The 22081-nt window shown below is 44.8% G+C and overlaps 1 protein-coding gene across 1 annotated transcript in view; it reads right to left on the reverse strand.

The window, feature by feature from the left end:
• The window catches only part of LOC122920286 (solute carrier family 22 member 6-A-like), a 123765-nt gene that overhangs the window by 41398 nt on the left and 60286 nt on the right, over nucleotides 1-22081 (reverse strand). Inside the window, exons 8-9 of the mRNA XM_044269676.1 lie at nucleotides 2383-2491; nucleotides 2089-2292 (exon numbers count right to left, since the gene is read on the reverse strand). Of these exons, the coding sequence (XP_044125611.1) occupies nucleotides 2089-2292; nucleotides 2383-2491 (313 nt within the window). The remainder of the gene's footprint in view (nucleotides 1-2088; nucleotides 2293-2382; nucleotides 2492-22081) is intronic.

Genomic DNA, 22081 nt, shown 5'->3' on the forward strand with positions numbered 1-22081 from the left:
TAAGCTATCTCTCTGCAAACTCTCTTCTTGACCCCTTACAATCTGCCTTATCCCCTCTTCACTCTACAGAAACTGCCCTTACTAAAGTGTCTACCGATCTCCTAACAGCAAAAACAAATTGTGACTATTCGCTACTGATTCTGCTGGATCTCTCTGCAGTGTTTGATATCGTAGCCATAAAATCCTCCTCAGCATGCTCCACTCTATTGGCCTTAAGGACACTGCTCTCTATTGGTTCTCTTCCTATCTCTCTGGCTGCTCCTTTGGCTCTTCTTCTTCTCCTCTTCCTCTTGATGTCGGTGTTCCTCAGGGATCAGTACTAGGTCCTCTACTCTTCTCCCTCTATACAGCCCCCATCGGACAGACTATCAGTAGATTTGAAAAGGTATAACAAGTATATCGTGGCTCTCCTGTATCCAGTTTATGGTTAAGGTGCTCTGTTTTTGGATGATTCACCCTATCATCCACAAATTTGTTACAAGAATTCAAAATAAAAATAAAATTTTTATTTTGAATTCTTGTATCAGTAGATTTGGCTTTCGATACCATATCTATGCTGACGACACCCAACTATACACTTCATCCCCGACATCACCCCTGCTTTACTCCAAAACAACAGTAATTGTCTGGCAGCTGTCTCTAACATCATGTCCTGTCTGTATCTAAAACTGAACCTCTCAAATACTGAACTTCTTGTCCTTCCCCCATCTACTAACTCACCTAAACTTGATATTTCAATTTCAGTCTGCAGCACTATCATAACTCCTGTGCAACATGCCCGCTGCCTTGGGACCACATTTGACTCTGATCTTTCCTTTATTCCACATATTCAATCACTTACTTGCTCTTGTCATCTGCACCTCAAGAATATCCCTAGAATCCGCCCTTTTCTTATGGTGGAAACGGCAAAAACTCCTGTTGTTGCCTTGATTCATTCTCGTCTTGACTACTGCAACTCATTAGTAATCGGTCTCTCTCTCACCAAACTCTCCCCCCTTCAGTCTGTTTTAAATGCTGCAGCCAGGCTCATCTATCTATCCAACCACTACACTGATGCTACTAGTCTATGCCAGTCACTTCACTGGTTGCCCATCCACCACAGAATATAGTTCAAACTTCTCACTCTCACCCACAAAGCTCTCCACAGTGCTGCACTTTTCTCGAGCTGCACCTACTCTCTGGAATACTCTGCCCCGGAAAACTAAGGTTTTTAACAAATTCTCCACCTTCAAACGTGCCTTAAAAACACATCTTTTAAGGCAGGCTTATCAAGCTACCTAAAATGACTTTTCCCAGACTAAACCTTGACCCCACCAACTCCTCTGGCCTAAACTCGATCCTCTAGTAGTCCCAAACCTGAAGCAGATTGGCCAGCACCACTCCTGTCAGTAAATGCCTCAAATCCTACTTATCACAATCAACTACCTTATGTGTCACCCACAATTCCTCATAGATTGTAAGCTCTTGCGAGCCGGGCCCTTACTCCTAGTGTTTCAGTTGCATATTAGCCAGTTTTGTACATGAACCCTATGTATTTGTAAAGCGCTGTGGAATATGGTGGCACTATATAAATACATTTAAACTTTTTTATTATTATTATTATTATTATATTAGTCATGGAATAACTCCTTTAACAGATATGGTTCTTATTCCAGTTTACACACACCCCTTTCCCAGGCCATGACAACGCATTGCGGTATTATGAGGCTTTTCCATGATAATACAATGGCGTTTGGACATAACCAGATTATGATGGGAACCTCTGTCCCTTCCTCCAGCAATGTAAGCAGTGAACCAAGTGAGGAAAATTGCTCCCTGGCCCAGAGAGGACAGACTGAAAAAGAGTTGCCTGGTTTGGTATTTAAAAAAAGGGTTGTCCTAGATAATTAAAAATCTCTATCAACGCCTACAATGTCAATGAAATAAAATAAAAAAAGTATATACTCACCTGTTTCTACAGCGCCGTTCTCTGCGCTATTGGACCAGTACTCCCGCCCCTGTGGTGACATGCCGGAATAGGGCACGTGACCTCTGGAGCCAATCACTGTCCTCACACCTGTAATAACATTGCAGAAAATAATATATTACCTGGATTCCACTTCTTCTATAGTATCTGGCAACTGTTGGTTAGACGTTTCACTTAAAAATATTGCCGCAGTCCCAGATATAATAGCAGCAACACCATAGATAGCGGGGGATAATATAGGAGAGATCTCTGACGGCATCAGCACCAAAGGGGCAATGATCGAGCCCACGCGAGCACTCATACCAACAACTCCCATGCCACTCTGTCTACATGAGAGAAAGAAGGCAATAATTAGCAGCAGCCTCAATCCAGTTACATATCCCTTAAAACCAGGCATGCCCTATGCCTCACATTACCTGATAACAGTAGGGAACAGCTCACTAGAGTATATGTAAGCACAGCAAAATGATGAAGCCACGGAACCTTTGCCAAGAACGGCCAACACCAACCGCGCCATCCTCATCTCTGAAAAAGAGAAATTAAACCGTATGATTAAAATATAATTAAAATAAAATGACTAAACTGATAACCCTGACAATAGTTAAAATGGTTGTATAGGATTAGAAAAAGAGGGTGTCTTGTCTTGTGATTGGAATGAAGTGAATTTTCTAATCCTGAATAACTCATTTAAACCATAACCAAGTTATATCAGGTTCATAAAATATTTTTTTTTTAATCCAGGGACTAACATTAACCCTTGCAGCCCCGGAGGGTTTTTTCATTTTTGTGTTTTCATCTTTCACTCCCTCCCATACGATGTAGTGGGGCGCTGGAAAAAAAATCCAAATTGGGTGAAATTGGGAAAAAAAACGCAATTCCGCAACAGTTTTAAGAGTTTTGTTTTTACAGTGTTCCCTATATGGTATACCAGGGGTGGCCAACCTTACAGACACAAAGAGCCCAAAAAAACAAAACTCATGACTACCAGGAGCCACAAGTTATACATTTACACACGAGTCACCATATTTTTCGCCCTACAAGATGCACCTAGCTTTTAACAAAATAAGATTAAAAAAAATATTTTTCATCTGATCTGAGGTCTGCTCAGACTTTTTTTTTTCTTATTTTTCATTAGCAGAGAAAAAAAGAAAAATATATTTTTCATAAGCACTCAGATCAGACTCCTAAATCAGATCCCCAATCCTCATCTGACCTACAATAAGATCCCCAAACCTCATCAGGCCTCCAAATCAGACCCCCAATGCTCGGATCTGACAACACAAATCAGACTCCCAGTGTCAGACCCTCAGTGCTCAGATCTCCCCTCTTCTCAGATCTGACCCCCCATGCTCAGACCTGACCAACCCATGCTCAAACAAGCCCCCCATGCTCAGATCTACCCTCATGCTCAAATCTGAACCCTCATGCTCAGATCTTCCCCTCATGCTCAGATCCGACCCCCATTGCTCAGATAAGCATCTGCCCCATGCTCAGATCCGACCCCCATTGCCCAGATCAGGACCCCCCATGCTCAGATCATAACCTCCCATGCTAAGATCAGACCCCCATGCTCAGTTCTATCATTTAAAAAAATCTCTTCCCTCTCCTGATCAGGAACTGGGCTCCTGCTCGGGCACCTGCTACTCTGCAGGTCTGACACACTCTCCACTGTGACCTGATGAGCACAACGTCAGGTCATAGTGCGTGTCTCCACGTACTACATTCTCACACTGTGTGCATCAGGACGTAGTGGAGAGTGAGCTGGAGCTGCAAAGTAGCAGCAGTGCCCGTTCAGGAAAAGAGATCTGAGCACGGGGTGGAGAGTGATCCGGCCTGACTGCTTCCTGGCTCCACAGCTAGAGCCTCACTTGAAGAAGCAAAGAGCCGCATGTGGCTCAAGAGCCACAGGTTGGCCACCCCTGTGGTATACTGACCTGTTAGCTTGATTCTCCATGACAGTACGATTACAGCAATACTACATATGTATAGTTTTTCTTGCATTTTAATACTGAAAAAAAAAAACCTTGACAGAAAATATTTTTTTCATTTTTATTGCCATATTCTGACCCATATAACTTTTTTGCAGTATATATGTGCATGTATATAAAGCTGTGTGGGGGCTCATTTTTTGAGGGAAAATCTGTACTTTTCATTGATACCATTTTGGGGTGTGTATGCTTTGATCACTTTTTATTTTATTTTTTGTGGGAGATGAAGTGACCAAAAAATGTTGACTTTTTTTGTTTTGCCATTTGCCATATGGGATAAATATTTTTATACTTTAATAATATGGGCGTTTTCATGTGTGGAGATGCACATGTTGTGTATTTATTTTATTGTTTACATATTTTTATTTACATTTTGGGGAAAGGAGGGGTGATTTGAATTTTTATAATTTTTTTGTTTTTGAAAACATTTATTTAGGGAACTATAACAAGCAATCATTACATTGCTTCTCTCATACACTCCAATGCATTAGCATTGAAGGGTTAAAAGTCTGTGATCGGAATTACTGCTGGTCGTGGAAATTAGTCCCAGGTGCCCGCTATTTAAAACAGCTAGCACTCGGCAGGTATGATGCCCACTCCACTCGCTTCATCTTTAAAGTTCACATATATATATATATATATATATGTGAACTTTAAAGATGAAGCGAGTGGAGTGGGCATCATACCTGCCGAGTGCTAGCTGTTTTAAATAGCGGGCACCTGGGACTAATTTCCACGACCAGCAGTAATGCCGATCACAGACTTTTAACCCTTCAATGCTATATATATACGGTGCTGGTCAGGAAGGGATTAAAGAGGTTTTAAAGAGGATTAAAGAGGTTTTCCAAGACTTAAATACTGATGACATATTATTACATAGTTAACACGGTTGAAAAAAGACATAAGTCCAACTAACTCAAGTTCAACCAAGGAGTAATGTTGTTTATTTTTAAGAATTAGTCTAAACCCTTTTTAAAACTGCCCACTGTTCCTGCTGTGACCACGTCCTGAGGAAGTCTATTCCACAGATTCACAGTTCTTACAGTACAGAAGCTTTGACGCTTCCAGAGACTGAACTTTTTCTTCTCCAGTCGGAGGCAGTGCCCCCTTGTCTTTTAAGCGCGTTTTACATGGAAGTTTTTCACCTTATTTTTTGTAAGGCCCATTTATATATTTGTATAGGTTTGTTTCAATAGTTTTTATTTCTTTTTTTGACAATTACAAGAATATATCGGGCATACCAGATATGCAAGGTACAGAAAAAAAAAAGATACATAACACCTTAAATAACAGTAACCAAAGTAGGACTCTTGTGCGGAGAACCCTTGAACAGTATTATTAACTTGTGCTGCCTGTAGAAGAAGAGTGTTAGTTGTGCTGAGGAAAGTGGCTACCTATGTCAAGTCTGAGGGAACCAAAGGCTAGAGCCCACTCTGCTATACCTGATACTATTGAGGTTATATATTTGTATAGGTTAATCATGTCCCCCTTTAGACGTCTCTTTTCAAGACTAAATAAATTAAATTATTTTAATCATTCTTCATACTAAGACCCTCCATGCCCCTTATTATTTTAGTCACTCTCCTCTGTACTTTTTCCAGCTGTGGTGCTTCCTTTCTATGGACTGGTGCCCAGAACTGAACTGCATATTCCAGATGAGGCCGCACCAACACTTTGTTATGTGGTAATATTACATCCCTGCCCCGCGAGTCCATGCCTCGTTTAATACATGACAGTATCCTGGTGGCCCTAGAAGCAGCTGACATTGTATGATGCAATTTAATCTACCATCAACAAGGACACCCAAATCTTTCTCTATAAGTGACTCTCCCAGTGTTACATCCCCTAGGACATATGAAGCACAGAGATTATTACTACTAAGATGCATAACTTTACATTTGTCCACATTGAACCTCATTTGCCAAGTTGATGCCTAATCACTCAGAGTGTTCAAGTCAGCTTGTAGTTTATGGACATCTTCCATAGACTATACAGTTCTACATAGCTTAGTATCATCTGCAAAAATAGAAATAGTGCTAATCTCGTCGTTAATATCATTAATAAATAAATTAAATAATAAAGGACCCAGCACTGAACCTTGGGGTACACCACTTATAACCCGGGACCATTCTGAAAAGGAATAATTGACCACAACTCTCTGGACACGGTCCTTCAGCCAGTTTTCAATCCAATTACAAACTATACTTTCCAAGCCTATAGACCTTACTTTACCTATTAAACGTCACTATGACGGACAGTATCAAAAGCCTTTGCAAAATCCAGAAGCACCACATCCACAGCCGCCCCTCTGTCCAGGCTACTACTCACCTCCTCATAAAAACGAATCGGGTTATTCTGACAACTTCGGTCCTTGGTAAACCAATGTTGGTCACCACTTATATTCTTTACAGTCACATACTCCTGTATATAGGTCCTTCTAAAAAAATTAGCATATTGTGATAAAGTTCATTATTTTCTGTAATGTACTGATAAACATTAGACTTTCATATATTTTAGATTCATTACACACAACTGAAGTAGTTCAAGCCTTTTATTGTTTTAATATTGATGATTTTGGCATACAGCTCATGAAAACCCAAATTTCCTATCTAAAAAAATTAGCATATTTCATCCGACCAATAAAAGAAAAGTGTTTTAATACAAAAAAAGTCAACCTTCAAATAATTATGTTCAGTTATGCACTCAATACTTGGTCGGGAATCCTTTTGCAGAAATGACTGCTTCAATGCGGCGTGGCATGGAGGCAATCAGCCTGTGGCACTGCTGAGGTGTTATGGAGGCCCAGGAGGCTTCGATAGCGGCCTTAAGCTCATCCAGAGTGTTGGGTCTTGCGTCTCTCAACTTTCTCTTCCCAATATCCCACAGATTCTCTATGGGGTTCAGGTTAGGAGAGTTGGCAGGCCAATTGAGCACAGTAATACCATGGTCAGTAAACCATTTACCAGTGGTTTTGGCACTGTGAGCAGGTGCCAGGTCGTGCTGAAAAATGAAATCTTCATCTCCATAAAGCTTTTCAGCAGATGGAAGCATGAAGTGCTCCAAAATCTCCTGATAGCTAGCTGCATTGACCCTGCCCTTGATAAAACACAGTGGACCAACACCAGCAGCTGACATGGCACCCCAGACCATCACTGACTGTGGGTACTTGACACTGGACTTCAGGCATTTTGGCATTTCCCTCTCCCCAGTCTTCCTCCAGACTCTGGCACCTTGATTTCCGAATGACATGCAACAGTCCAGTGCTGCTTCTCTGTAGCCCAGGTCAGGCGCTTCTGCCGCAGTTTCTGGTTCAAAAGTGGCTTGACCTGGGGAATGCGGCACCTGTAGCCCATTTCCTGCACACGCCTGTACACGGTGGCTCTGGATGTTTCTACTCCAGACTCAGTCCACTGCTTCCGCAGGTCCCCCAAGGTCTGGAATCGGTCCTTCTCCACAATCTTCCTCAGGGTCCGGTCACCTCTCTCGTTGTGCAGCATTTTCTGCCACACTTTTTCCTTCCCACAGACTTCCCACTGAGGTGCCTTGATACAGCACTCTGGGAACAGCCTATTCGTTCAGAAATTTCTTTCTGTGTCTTACCCTCTTGCTTGAGGGTGTCAATGATGGCCTTCTGGACAGCAGTCAGGTCGGCAGTCTTACCCATGATTGCGGTTTTGAGTAATGAACCAGGCTGGGAGTTTTTAAAAGCCTCAGGAATCTTTTGCAGGTGTTTTGAGTTAATTAGTTGATTCAGATGATTAGGTTAATAGCTCGTTTAGAGAACCTTTTCATGATATGCAAATTTTTTTTTATAAGAATTTTGGGTTTTCATGAGCTGTATGCCAAAATCATCAATATAAAAAAATAAAAGGCTTGAACTACTTCAGTTGGTGTGTAATGAATCTAAAATATATGAAAGTCTAATGTTTATCAGTACATTACAGAAAATAATGAACTTCATCACATTATGCTAATTTTTTTAGAATGACCTGTATAGTCCCTTAAGAGTTCTTCAAACATTTTTCCCACAACAGAAGTTAAACTAACTGGTCTATAATTACCTGTGAAGGGCCTTGATCCTTTTTTGACTATGGGCACCACGTTTGCCTTGCACCAATTACTTGGCCCTGTACTAGTACCTAGAGTATCTTTAAAAATTATAAACAGGGGCACAGCAATGCCTGAACTGAGCTCTTTAAGAACTCTTGGGTGTAATCCATCTGGACCCGGAGCCTTGTTCACATTTACCCTATTTAACTTGTCTTGGACCATATCTACAGTTGAGTATATTATAATTTAGTATATTACTGGATGTACTAACAGCCCCAGCACCACAGCTTATTTCTCCTCGGCCTTTTCCTTATCTTCAGTGACTAACCCCCCCTTACCAATTTTTTGTGGACCTACCTGCTCAGACCTAGGTTTTTTAGCAATTATATATTTAAATATTTTTTGGGGATTTTATTAATAACTTTGTAATCTTCAAACGCTTCAGCTGACCCCTCAGATTTGCATTTTTTAAATGCCCTTTTTTGTCTTTTATTGCCCTTTTTACAGTAGCTATAAGCCATGGGGGGTTTAATTTTAGCCGTTTATACATGTTACCTAAAGGAATAAATTTTTTAGTGCAATTAGTCAATATGGATTTAAAGCTCTCACATTTATCCTCAGTATTATTATGTGACAGTAGCTGCTCCCAGTCTATGCTCTGAAATGCTGCCCTCAACCCAGGGAAATTAGCCTTTTAGGAATGTAGTGTCTTTGCTCTGCCTGACAGAGTTATATTGTGGTCACTATTAGGGCCGGACTGGGGATAAAAAAGCAGCCCAGGAAAAAAGTTGCATACCAGTACCACAGTATTGCGTCATTATTTACTTGTTTATAAAAGGGGAAAGTATTCATTTTAAAACACGTGTGTAAACACGAATATGAACTTTGCCCCACAATAGCTCTTTTGTAGAACCCCATTGTTCATATTACCATTTTACTGGCTAGCGCAGCGCTAAATCCCAGCCATCAGTGACGGTGACGTCACTGGGCTTCCTGGCAGCCCCATGGAGAGCCCCGGTACGTCAGCAGATCCTCAAAAAATGCCTTTGCCCTGCGCGATTTAGCGCAGGCAAAGGAGAGCATCGGAGCATGAACTGCTCCGATGCTCAAATCAGGGGGCTGCCGGGGTCAAAATGGAGGTATGTCCGGGTTCAGCTCTGAACCTGAACACCCCCTTTAATTTATACTCAGATATAGTCCTCCTGTAAGTACCTGGCCTTCCACCTCTGTCCCCCTCTTCCTCACCCCCCTCCCCCCCCTCTTCCTCACCCCCCTTCCCCTTCTGTCCCCCTTGAATGTATGTCAATATAAATGCACAGTATAGCTTTCCCTGACATGTAATGGATGCCAGGGCCATGCCCACATGTGGCGAGTGGCGGTGCATTATACACAGCAGCACGGTGTCCGGTATTCACAAAAAGACGTGGTAGACAAATGCCCAGCCCCGGGGTCTCTCCAGCACGTTGCACAGGTAGTTATGCAGTCTCCGGTACTTCATGTTCCTCCGGCAGCTCTGGCTGCTGTTGTACGACAGTGGCTTCCCCAATAAGCTCATGCAAGCTCCCTGCTTCCCCCGGCGGCTCTCCTGCAAGCCCCCCCCCCCAAGGTCCCACACCGCTGCCCCTGCCAGTGACACTGGTGCCCAGGAGAAGCAGCCCGTCCCCTCTACTGGAGTTCAACAGCACCCTGTTGCCCCGACCTGACTCCACATCTTTCATGCCGTAGTAACGGTCCCTGCCCCTGCCTTTCCCTCCAGAGCTGCTTTTTATCCAGAGCCCAGAGCCTCCCACATCACCTCCACTATGGTTGCGGGGCATGGCATCACCGGCATGGGCACAGCGAGGTGCTCCGGGTGCATGCACAGAGCAGACCTGGGGACAGGGTGGCAGCACTTCTTGGCTTCAGACTGTCAGATCTGATCACAAGTTGGCACCAGCCATACATACAGGAAGGCTCTGTGTGCAGGGTGCCAGGGGGGTCCAGCAGTGTCTGTCACTTGGAGATGTCAGGGGCAGAGCTCCTGGAGACACGACGTATCCTCATCCACACACTCTTCTGTGCGATTCCTCTGCTCTGTCACATGAAGCCACATATTCTTCTCCAAAGTACAAGCCCTCCTCAGTCAATCTGATTCCCTGCCCTCTGTGGAGGCACCATGCCCAGCAGATCCTTTGTACAGCACAGTGACACCAGGTTACACACCAAGATGTTCTCCACTCCCAGCCCCTGACAACCTGTGTGACAACCTTTAATAAAGTGCTACCTCCAGCCAGAGTATACACTACATAACCCTGACAGCCTGCACAGTCACATGTGGGCACAGCCCTGGCATCCAATACATATCACAGAGAGCTATACTGTGCATTATAGCTTATAATGCACAGTATAGCTCTCTGTGATATGTATTAGATGCCAGGGCTGTGCCCACATGTGACTGTGCAGGCTGTCAGGGTAATGTAGTGTATATTAGTGTGAATACAGTCTTATAGAGGCCGGCCTGCTCAGCTCCACTACATCAGAGCTTTCGGACCGCTGAAAGTGCAGGCACATCTTAAAGCAGCCCCAGGGCCGGCAGCCTACCGGGAAATTTCCCGGTATCCCGATAGGCCAGTCCGGCCCTGGTCACTATTACCTATTGTTTCTCGAACAGTAACATTTCCAACAAGCTCTGCATCATTAGAAATTACCAAATCCAACAGAGCATTGCCCCTAGTGGGAGCTTCTTTTCTACAAACTGGCCCATAAAGTGGTCATGCTTCGGTGTGGGAGGGGAACATCACACCGAGCATAGGAGGAAAGGGGGGGGGGGGGGGGACAGGGAATCAGGCCTGAGAACTAGGGAAGGAAAATGGACACCACCTAGTGAAAACCCTAACCAAAATCCTGACTGACTACCGGTATGAACAGACCCCAAAGGTTGGTGAGTTGATACGCAGGAATACATAGAGTCCTATCAAGCCCTGTAAGACCCTGGTACTAATGGCAGGGACGAGACTACCTGTTCCTCCAAAAGGAAGGAGAAACAGGAGTCTCCTACAGGCCTAATACCAACAATAGGGAAATGCAATACACAGAACCAAAACAAAATACAAAAGGGAAAGGAAAGACTTAACTTCAAAGGAGCAATGGAAGCACCCAGAACTCAGCCGAGATCCAACCACAATTTATCCAAAGGTCCAAACAGAAACTATAAACTGCACAGAATTGTGAGAGAAGCAACTATAAATAGAGAAGGTTAAATGACCCTAATAACTACACCTGGGGAAAGAAGGCGTGACAAGCACCAGAAACAACACAAACATAATTTGATCCAAACGGAAAACATGTCAGATCAAACCACGTGTTGCCAGTCTCACCAATCTCCTGCCACCTGTCGCGGGAATGTCTGTGACACATATCCTCTGGAAAACATTTTTAATGACCTATCCTTAGAACAGATCATCTGCTGGGAGGCAGTTGTCTGTATAGTTGGAGAGCTGCTGTCCCTCTTGTCTCTGTGGCTGTGTCTGGTACTTCAAATCCGCTCTAGCACATCATCAATCACCAGAATAGTGCCGTGTTGAAGAACCAGACACAGCCACATGGACATTGATGATGTTTTGTTGGCTAATGAAGTATAGGGACTAGCAAGTTCCTCAACTCCTTCATTCTGATGATCAGTGAGGGTCTTGATCTGGAATGTTGGATTTTGATCATAATGGCTTTACCTAAATATAGGCAACTTATGTTAGATCCCAGAAAGAAATTCTTCTACTTTGAATTTCAAAAGTTAATGTTTCTATAACTCCTAACAACTACTCCTATATATCTGTCTTTATTACCCAACATGAAGTAGAAGAACCACATCTGTCTGGCTGCTACCTGGAAGCTGTCAAGGGGCAGCTCTGCAGCTACTAAAGGACCTTACATGTATATGAGGGGACATTTATAAAATCAGATACATTAGGTTTTTGGTGTAAAAATGTTGCACGGCATGTCAATTGCAACTTTTCTGCGACATTTTGGACACACGCCATTTTTTAACGTGGTCTATGTTTAAGGCAAATTATTATATACAGGTCACAAAATACACATAGACAAGTAATGTATCAATGTACTATGTGAAAAAAAGATCCTAAAAAGTAAGAAAAAACCCCACTCAGTGTACATAAATACACCTATACCGAGTCTAAACGGGTATATATTATCAAAATATACATTCTTTATTAAATACAAATTACATATTTAAAAAAAGAGAACATGATACATCAGATAAAATGATAGACTACACCTTAGGGGGTATAACAGCACGTACATATAGAGCAGGCATGGCCAACCTGCGGCTCTGCAGCTGTTGTAAAACTACAACTCCCACCATGCCCTGCTGTAGGCTGATAGCCGTAGGCTGTCTGGGCATGCTGGGAGTTGTAGTTTTGCAACAGCTGGAAAGCCACAGGTTGGCCATCCCTGATATAGAGGAAAAAGACAGGGGAGAGATAGAGACAAAAGATAAATCATCTCGTTTAATGCTGTGCATACATCTGTGTCCACAGTGGATGTGTGTATATATATATATATAATGTAGATATCGAAAAAATGGCAGCACTCCGGTCTTGTTAAAGTTCAGTGACGTTTATTCACACTTAAACGCGATGCAGCATTTCAGCCCTCTCAATGGAGCCTTTGTCAAGCTAGTGAACACAGTGCTCTCTACATATTTAAATAGGTGAATCTCATTAAGCTTACATGATTGCTCATTACAATACATTCAACAAGTATCAATATAAAACATGATTACAAAATTCATCAAAGTGTATCAGTGTACATAGACCATCATAGTATTAACCCAATATGTAAATGATGTGAGAATAACTTTAAATCATATAAGCTTTGAAAGTGTCCCCAAGTGCAGTCACAAAAACCATCAAGCGCTACAAAGAAACTGGCTCACATGCGGACCGCCCCAGGAAAGGAAGACCAAGAGTCACCTCTGCTGCGGAGGATAAGTTCATCCGAGTCACCAGCCTCAGAAATCGCAGGTTAACAGCAGCTCAGATTAGAGACCAGGTCAATGCCACACAGAGTTTTAGCAGCAGACACATCTCTAGAACAACTGTTAAGAGGAGACTGTGTGAATCAGGCCTTCATGGTAGAATATCTGCTAGGAAACCACTGCTAAGGACAGGCAACAAGCAGAAGAGACTTGTTTGGGCTAAAGAACACAAGGAATGGACATTAGACCAGTGGAAATCTGTGCTTTGGTCTGATGAGTCCAAATTTGAGATCTTTGGTTCCAACCACCGTGTCTTTGTGCGACGCAGAAAAGGTGAATGGATGGACTCTACATGCCTGGTTCCCACCGTGAAGCATGGAGGAGGAGGTGTGATGGTGTGGGGGTGCTTTGCTGGTGACACTGTTGGGGATTTATTCAAAATTGAAGGCATACTGAACCAGCATGGCTACCACAGCATCTTGCAGCGGCATGCTATTCCATCCTTTTTGCGTTTAGTTGGACCATCATTTATTTTACAACAGGACAATGACCCCAAACACACCTCCAGGCTGTGTAAGGGCTATGTGACCATGAAGGAGAGTGATGGGGTGCTGCGCCAGATGACCTGGCCTCCACAGTCACCAGAACTGAACCCAATCGAGATGGTTTGGGGTGAGCTGGACCGCAGCATGAAGGCAAAAGGGCCAACAAGTGCTAAGCATCTCTGGGAATTCCTTCAAGACTGTTGGAAGACCATTTCAGGTGACTACCTCTTGAAGCTCATCAAGAGAATGCCAAGAGTGTGCAAAGCAGTAATCAAAGCAAAAGGTGGCTACTTTGAAGAACCTAGAATATGACATATTTTCAGTTGTTTCACACTTTTTTGTTAGGAATATAATTCCACATGTGTTAATTCATAGTTTTGATGCCTTTAGTGTGAATCTACAATTTTCATAGTCATGAAAATAAAGGAAACTCTTTGAATGAGAAGGTGTGTCCAAACTTTTGGTCTGTACTGTATATACCAAGTTATTTGTTACCCTTATACTAAAATCAATGTACTATTCCTAGTTTTACATTTTTATCTTTTTTTATTTTTTACCAATGAATCGGTCAACTGCAGAAGAGGATATTTCACGCATATCTAGGGAATAAGAGGGCAAACTTTCCTCCTCACATGCCTCCACCATATCTATAATCAATGTTTAGTCCTTTAGGATGCAGACTTTTTAGAGTCTGGATCCAGTACATTTCTCTTTTTTTAAGTAGAGATATCTGATCTTCACCTCTCCGTGGCCCTGGAATTTGGTCTATAATCCAACATCTTTTTCCTTGTGCTTTAATAGCCCAAAGTGTCTCGGTACTGTTAAATCTGTGCGACCCTTTCTAATAGTGTGGCGATGATTATTGAGCCTGGTCTTTAAATCTGTGGAAGTTTCGCCTACATATAACAATTGGCAAGGACAGGAGAGGACATATACTACAAAAGAGGAGTCACATGTCAGATGGAACTTAATGGGATATATGTGCCCCGTGTTAGGATGTATAAATGTCCTAGACCTGCGAATCAGGCTACAATTGACACAATGCAGACACGGGAAACAACCAGTGCCAGATGGTGCCAACCTTGTCTGTCCGGGAATGGATTTGGGTCCCACGTCTGCTCTCACTAGCTGGTCTCTGATGTTTTTACATCTACGGTAGGCACATAAAGGCGGTGTCCTGAATTCTGGTACCGCTTTCAGGCAACTACCCAATATTGACAAATGTCTCTTCAGGATTTTATTAATTGCGCCACTGTATTCAGAGTAGGTGGATACAAATGTAATTCTGTTTTGTGTCTTCCTATTGTCACTACCCTGCAATAGGGAGTCCCTGTCTATAGCTAGCACTTTTTGTCTTTGCCGGGTGAGCAATTTGTCCTGGTAACCCCGTTGTTTGAATTTGGTAATCATACTGTCAACTGTATTCTCAAGAGTGTTACTGCCTGTAACAATCCTTCTTGCTCTTAGGAATGGTGAGTATGGTAAGTGCTTCACCATACTGCGCGGATGATAGCTCTCGTACCTCAACATCATGTTCCTATCGGTTGGTTTCGTATATAGTTGTGTAGAAAGAACCCCATTGGAAACCACAACATAATTGGACTGAGGTATTTGAATGAGTAACAGTGAACTGTAGTTCACTGTCTACACTATTGAGGTGACGGTGGAAGTCCTGTAACTGCTGCTCAGTTCCTGTCCAGATGAGGAAGATGTCGTCTATGTATCTCTACCACCCCAAAATACGTTGGTCATGGTGGGAGCCATAGACGACATCCTCCTCAAACCGGCGCATAAAAATATTGGCGTACGTTGGGGCCACATTGGACCCCATCGCCACGCTACGTTTCTGGACATAATACGTGTCCTAAAAGAGGAAGTAATTGTGTTCCAGTACAATTTTGAGAAGCAAAATGATGAAAGAGCAGGCCTCTGGTGTCATTGACGACATAACCAACATGCTTTGAACTGCAGCAATCCCCTTTTGGTGGTCAAAGGAATTATATAAGGATATGACGTCAAATGAGACCAGAGTGACAGATCCCACCTCATCCAAATTGACCTTGCTCAGCTTAATCAAAAAATCAGACGTGTCCCTGATATAAGATTGACCACCTGTGGAGAAATCACGTAACACCTTATCTAAAAAGATTGATATGTGACCAAACACTGAATCGGTACCAGAAACAATAGGGCGACCCGGTGGGTCCACTATTGTTTTGTGAACTTTTGGCAATACATAAATCACCGGGGTAATAGGATGGGAGACAATCAGATACTCTCTAAGTCCCTCATCTATAATACCTGCTTGTAAAGCGTTTGTCACACATTGCTCAATTGTTCGCATAATGTGAAATTTGGGGTCATGAGATACCAGGTTATACACTTTCACATCACTTAATTGCCTCAAGATCTCTTTGGTATATTTGGTGGTGTCCATCACTACAACTGCACCGCCTTTATCGGCAGGTTTTATCGTTAGGTCAGTATCCTTTTTTAGCTCAGTTAATGCATATACCTCAGCCGTGGTGAGATTGGGGTATCTGAGGCCCTCAGAACGAGGCAGAGACCTCAGGGCACCAATTTCATTCTTAACAGCTGAGATGTATGCATCATTGGCTGGTTCATTTATCACCGGATTAAAATAACTTTTGTTGGACAAATTAAACATTTTACAAGAGAACTCACTAGATCTCTTCACCTGCTCCCCACTTGTTCCCTGGAACCACACCTTTAACTTAATAGTGCGGAAAAAACTACCCAAGTCAGACTCCACATCTAGCCAATTTACCTGTGAGTTGGGGCAAAACGATAACCCTTTAGATAAAACAGTTAACTGCGCAGGGGTCAATATTTTTGAAGATAGGCTAATAACAGCTACTTCTTTTTTTGTAGTTGAGTCCGTGTTTTCATGTTGCGGGTTTTGCCGGTTTCGTCTGTATCGGCGACCGCCTCTCCTGATTCGCTTGCTTTTGCCATATTTAAGTCCTCTTTGTTCCCTAAAAAAAATCTGGTTCACCTTTGTGCGCCTGGGTATTCTTTCTTGATTTTTTGCTGTCCCTCATATTGTTGTATGGGGGATTGCCAGGTTTCCAGCTGTAGATGTCCCCTTTTTTATAGTCCTCGATATCACAGGCCCATTTAATCCTCTTGCCATCCTCTAGCTCAGTCTGCAGCTGCTGTAACTGCATCTTTAGGGTATCACTGAACTCAGAGTATTGCTCCTCCGTCATATGTGAGCGTAGCTGTTGCTCGATCTGTGCCGTGTCAGTTGTCAATGCGGCGACCTCTTGTTGCAAAAATTCAATGTTTAATAAAATAAAGTCCATAGAATATTTGTTGGACAAGGCCTCAAACTGTTTGCAGAAGGGATCACTGTGGGAAAATAGGTTAGGGCGCATATGGGAGCGCATCCCTCTAGGGATCCGTTGTTCCTTATAATAATGCCCAAGAGTGGTCATATGCAGTTTCAGAGATAGTATCCGTCTAGATAGATTTTCATATTTTCTTTTGAGTTCTTTCCGGGATGGATTAGTGAGAAAGGCAGTATCTCCCTCTATGCCACTGATAATACGTTCCGCATCCTCCTGCGTGAAGACACAGCCACCGGGTGTATTCAATTGCAACATATTGGTATAGCAAAAACCAATGAAAAACCAATGAAAACTTGCAGGTGTGCTAAGCCAATATCACATGGGAGAAAGCAAAGAAAACCACTGGCAGTACCACCTAGAAAGGTATGAAGGAAAAAACAGGTGCAAAATCCAAGTGGACACAGATGTATGCACAACATTGAACGAGATGATTTATCTTTTGTCTCTATCTCTCCCCCATCTTTTTCCTCTATATGTATGTGCTGTTATACCTCCTCAGGTGTAGTCTATCATTTTATCTGATGTATCAAGTTCTCTTTTTTTTTATATATGTCATTTGTATTTAATAAAGAAATTATATTTTGATGATATACCCGTTTAGTCTCAGTTCATTTTTGCTATGTTTAAGGCAGAAAAAGGAAATTTTTGTATAACTTACCAGTAAAATCTCTTTCTCGCTCTTCATTGGGGGGCACAGGAACCGTGAGTATAGCTATGTCCTCTAGGAGGTGTTGACACTAGTAAAAGCTGTTAGCTCCTCCCCTGGCAGCTATGGAGAGAGAGCTTCAGTTTGTGAGAAGCAGTAGGAGAAGCAAGTAAACCAACGAAAAAACGCGGAACAGCAACAATGCCAAGAACCGAACTAGGTTCCAACCAGCAACAGCCACAACTGTGGACGAACAACAATATTGGGTGGGTGCGGTGTTCCCCAATGAAGAGCGAGAAAGAGATTATACTGGTAAGTTATACAAAAATCTCCTTTTCTCGCCCATATTCATTGGGGGACACAGGAACCATGGGACGTTCAAGAGCAGTCCACGGGGAGGGAAAAACCACAGACCCATGGAAGCAGCGTCCCTGCAGGTACCTAAGAAACTGCCGCCTGCAAGACCATGTGGCCTAGAGCAGCGGCCGCCGATGCAAGTATGCACCTGGTAAAATCATGCGAATGTGTGTAAGGAGGACAAGTAGCCGTCCTACACGACAGTACAGCCGAAGCGTGATTCCTCTGAGCCCAAGATGCGCCCACCGCTCTGGTGGAGTAAGCCGTGACACCAAAGGTCGGAACACTGCCTTGGGCGCAGTATGCTTCAGCAATTGTAGACCGAGTTCAGAGTGCGATTGCCACCTTGGAAGACGCCAGTCCCATTCGAAGACCCTCCGGAATGACAAAAGGGGGATCTGTACGGCGGAAGGAACCGGAGGCTGCAAATAGACCTGCAGAGCTCTGACAACACCCAAATGGTGTAACTCCTTTTCCTTAGGGTGTGTAGGAGATGGGCACAGTAAGGGAAGGACAAGTTTCTTGGTAAAATGGAAGTCAGAGACCACCTTCGGAAGAAAAGAAGGGACAGGCCGGCGAACCACCTTGTCCCTATGAAAAACCAGGAAGGGTTCTGTGTAGAGAGCGCTGCCAACTCAGAGACCGTCTGATGGAAGAGATAGCGACCAGAAAAAAATACCTTCCAGGACAGGAGTCTGAGAGAAAACTCTTGCAAGGGCTCCAGGGGAAACCTGGAACGTTGAGTGGACTAATTCAGATCCCAAGGCGGTGAAGGAGGACGGCTCGGAGGAACCATATGTGCCACTCCCTTAAGAAAGGTCCTTACAGGCCCCAGGGGGGCCAGAGGGCGCTGGACAGGATAGAAAGCGCCGACACCTGACCCTTCAAGAACTAAGGGCCAGACCAAGATCCAACCTCGATTGTAGAAAGGACAGGACAGTGGGGAGAGAAAAAACGAAGTGGCAGAACATTTCGACTTCCACAGAAACCCAGGAAGGACCTCCAGGTCCTGAATAGATCCTGGACGATGCAGGCTTGCTGATGACATCCGCCGAAAAAAACCTCTTCGCGTAGAATGGCGGTCTTAATAGCCACGCCGACAAACGAAGAGACCTGAAATACTAATGGAAGACCTGACACTGCAAAATAAGGTCATCTCTGCGTGGCAGTGACCAAGGAGGTCTCCTAGAAGGAGAACAAGGTCGGCGCACCAGGTGCGAGGGCCAATCCCTAGGGCGACTAGGATAATCGGAATACCCTCCATCCTGATCTTCAGTAGAACTCTGGGAAGGAGGGGGAAGGGGGGAAAAAAACGCAAGGAAGGAGAACTCCTGCCAAGGGGAAATCAGGGCGTCCACGCCGCAAGCTTCCAGACCCCTTGCTGGGGAGAGAAAGGTGGGAAGCTTCCGAGACAGTCTCGAAGCCATCAAGTCCACGTCCGGGCAAGTCCAACGCAGACAGATCACCTCGAACACCTTCCGCAGTCCCAAAATACAGAAGGGAGAGGCTGGTAGCCATTCTGTTTGAGGAGGAAGAAGAAATAGAAGGGTGTTCCGTTCCAGGAATGGAACGTCTATCAGCGTGGCAAGACGTGACAGCAACTCCGCTCCGTCTGGTGTGGGGAGTCTCGTAGCCTACCCACAGAATGGACGGTGGAAAGTATGATCACCAGAGGGCTGACGTTACCTAGACATTAGACATGTCTTAAGAGAGGTAATGTAGATACAGGTAGCACACCCAGGACCAATAGGAAGGATTCACCTGTAGAAGGAGAGATGTGGAGTGTGCAACAGCCCACCAGCCGGTCCGGAACTCTGGAATAGAAGGCCACAAAAGAATACGCCGTGCAAATGCAGATGCAACCAGGCATTTAGTGCCAAAACCCTGCCAGAGGAGGAAGTCAAGCAGGGGGAGTCACTACTGTATCACTAGCCCATACCCCAGCGGAGGAGGGGCCACACCGCAGAGGCCACCAATTCAGTGCTAGAAGAATCCGCCACCTGACGAAGGAGCTGTGCAGTAAGAACCATAGCATGTAGTGGTAACACAAATACCACTCCCCCAGAGGTAGCCAGTGCCCGCCCTGTCGGCGCAAAACTGAGGGGGAGGCGTGAGACTATCCCGTAGAAGCCATGGTACCATACTGCCCCAGTTAAGCAGAGCTAGCCTGAACACTTCACCTTGAAAGGGCTCAGCAAGCTAGCGTCAGGGCAGAACCCCCAGCTGAGGGGGACTACAGAGTCAGTGAACACTCGACTCACTGGCACATACTCCCCATTTTATTCGCAATGGCGAATGCACCACGTACTGATGAGGACCATATCATGACCGACTGGAGTCGAGGAGGCCCATAGAGAGTGGGTGGTCTTTAGAACACATAGTGTTGCTAGGCAACCCCTCTGAGAAGACAGAGGATGTCACAACCATGCTCCAAACCAGAACCGAAAGATAAGAAGGAGCCCATGTGGAAACGGCTACCGTATCCACTGGCGGCACCCATACACCAGAGATGCAGAGCACCAGCACCTGCGGTATCGACTGTTGCAACTCCCCACTGTGAAAGAGCATGTCCTAAGGCATCTAAAGCCGTGCACTAAGGCATCTAGCACCAAGGCTTAGTTGAACTGTAGTAATCTAAGATGCCCAGGTATTCCCCTGTAAGCGGATCACTTGTGGAAGGGGAAATGCAACAGGAAGCACGTTGATGGGAGAAGGCTAATGCATACGGCAGGTACAGAACCCAGTGGAGATGCAATGTCGCCCCCTACCGAGGGGGGATGCATACGTCCGGCACTGAAACCAGTGTAATTGTATTCAGTCCACCTACGGCAGTGGACAATACATAAGGCAACTACTGCAACCGTAGCAGTGCAATTACTCTGCCTATGGAAGGGTAATGCATACAAAAGTACTGCAGCAGAAGTGGTCATGCATACAGCAGGAACTGAACGCAACGGTAGAGATTACGCCGTTTACGGAAAGGTAAAGCATATGGCGAATCCAGCACCCTGTGAGAGTGCAATTACTCCACCTAAGGAAGGGGTAATGCCTACGGTAAACACTGTAATCGGTGATAATGCCATAACGCCACCTCTGGAAGAGGCCAATGCATACTGTACGAATGGAAGGGGGAAAAAACTACAGGCGTCACTAAAAACAGCGCTCTAGCAGTTAGTTTACCTCCTATGAAAGGAGGTAATGCCTAAGGTAGGTATTGTATGCAGCAGTGGTGCAAATACTCCACCTGAGAAAGGGGGTAATGCAGACGACAAGAACTGCTGGCTACTGTGGGCGCAATCTTGGAAGATTGCAACGGATTAGAGTCAGAGCCTGAATCACTGATCCCCCCCCCCCCCCCCCTCGGACTGAACCTCTTCAGGGATGGAAGGGTGCATCTGAGCGGGACCCTAAGGGGTGAGCAGGTGACCGAGGAGAAGTTTTGCTCTGGCCCGCTTGCGAGCAGTTCTACCTCTCAGAAACTTGCCCGTGGCAGATGTAGGCCGCGCCAGTGGGAATATATCAACCAGCTACCCAGAGGGTGGAGTGGCAATCTAGAGGTCCATCCACCGGATTGCGTAGGCAGAGCTTTATCAACCCAAACGACCCCGGACGATGGAGTGGGAACTTCCGGACGTTCTCCATTGGATCGTGCAGGTAAAGAATTATCAACCAAACGGCCCCGGAGGACGGATTGGGAACCAGAGGTCCTGTACTGGAGTGCGCTGGAGAATTAAAAACCAAACGGCGCCGGAGGACGGATTGGGAACCAGAGGTCCTGTACTGGAGTGCCCTGGAGAACTATCAACCACACGACCCAGAGGGTTGATTGGGAATACTTCAGCTGTCCTCCCTGGATCTGCGCAGGTGGAGGAATATAAACCAACGACCCAGGAGGGCGATTGGGAACTATGAGAGGTCCTCCTTTGTCCGTATAGGACACGGGCCCACCTGGTACCACACAGACAGGGTGGGGAGGGAGGCCCGTATGAACGCACATTTTTTTTTCTTCTTCTTCTTCTGCCTTTTTTGGGATGCCTAGCGTCAAGTGGGCAGAGAGGCAGAAAGGGGTTAACTGTTTGAACGTTAAGGAGCTGTCCTCCCTTCACATTGCCCAGATAAGATGCACAGATATTTGGTGGCCGGCCAGAAGGGGTTAAGCTGTGTAAAGGACCGGGGGCAGGGCCCT

Source organism: Bufo gargarizans, chromosome 10, assembly GCF_014858855.1.
Source record: "Bufo gargarizans isolate SCDJY-AF-19 chromosome 10, ASM1485885v1, whole genome shotgun sequence".
Lineage (NCBI taxonomy): Eukaryota > Metazoa > Chordata > Amphibia > Anura > Bufonidae > Bufo > Bufo gargarizans.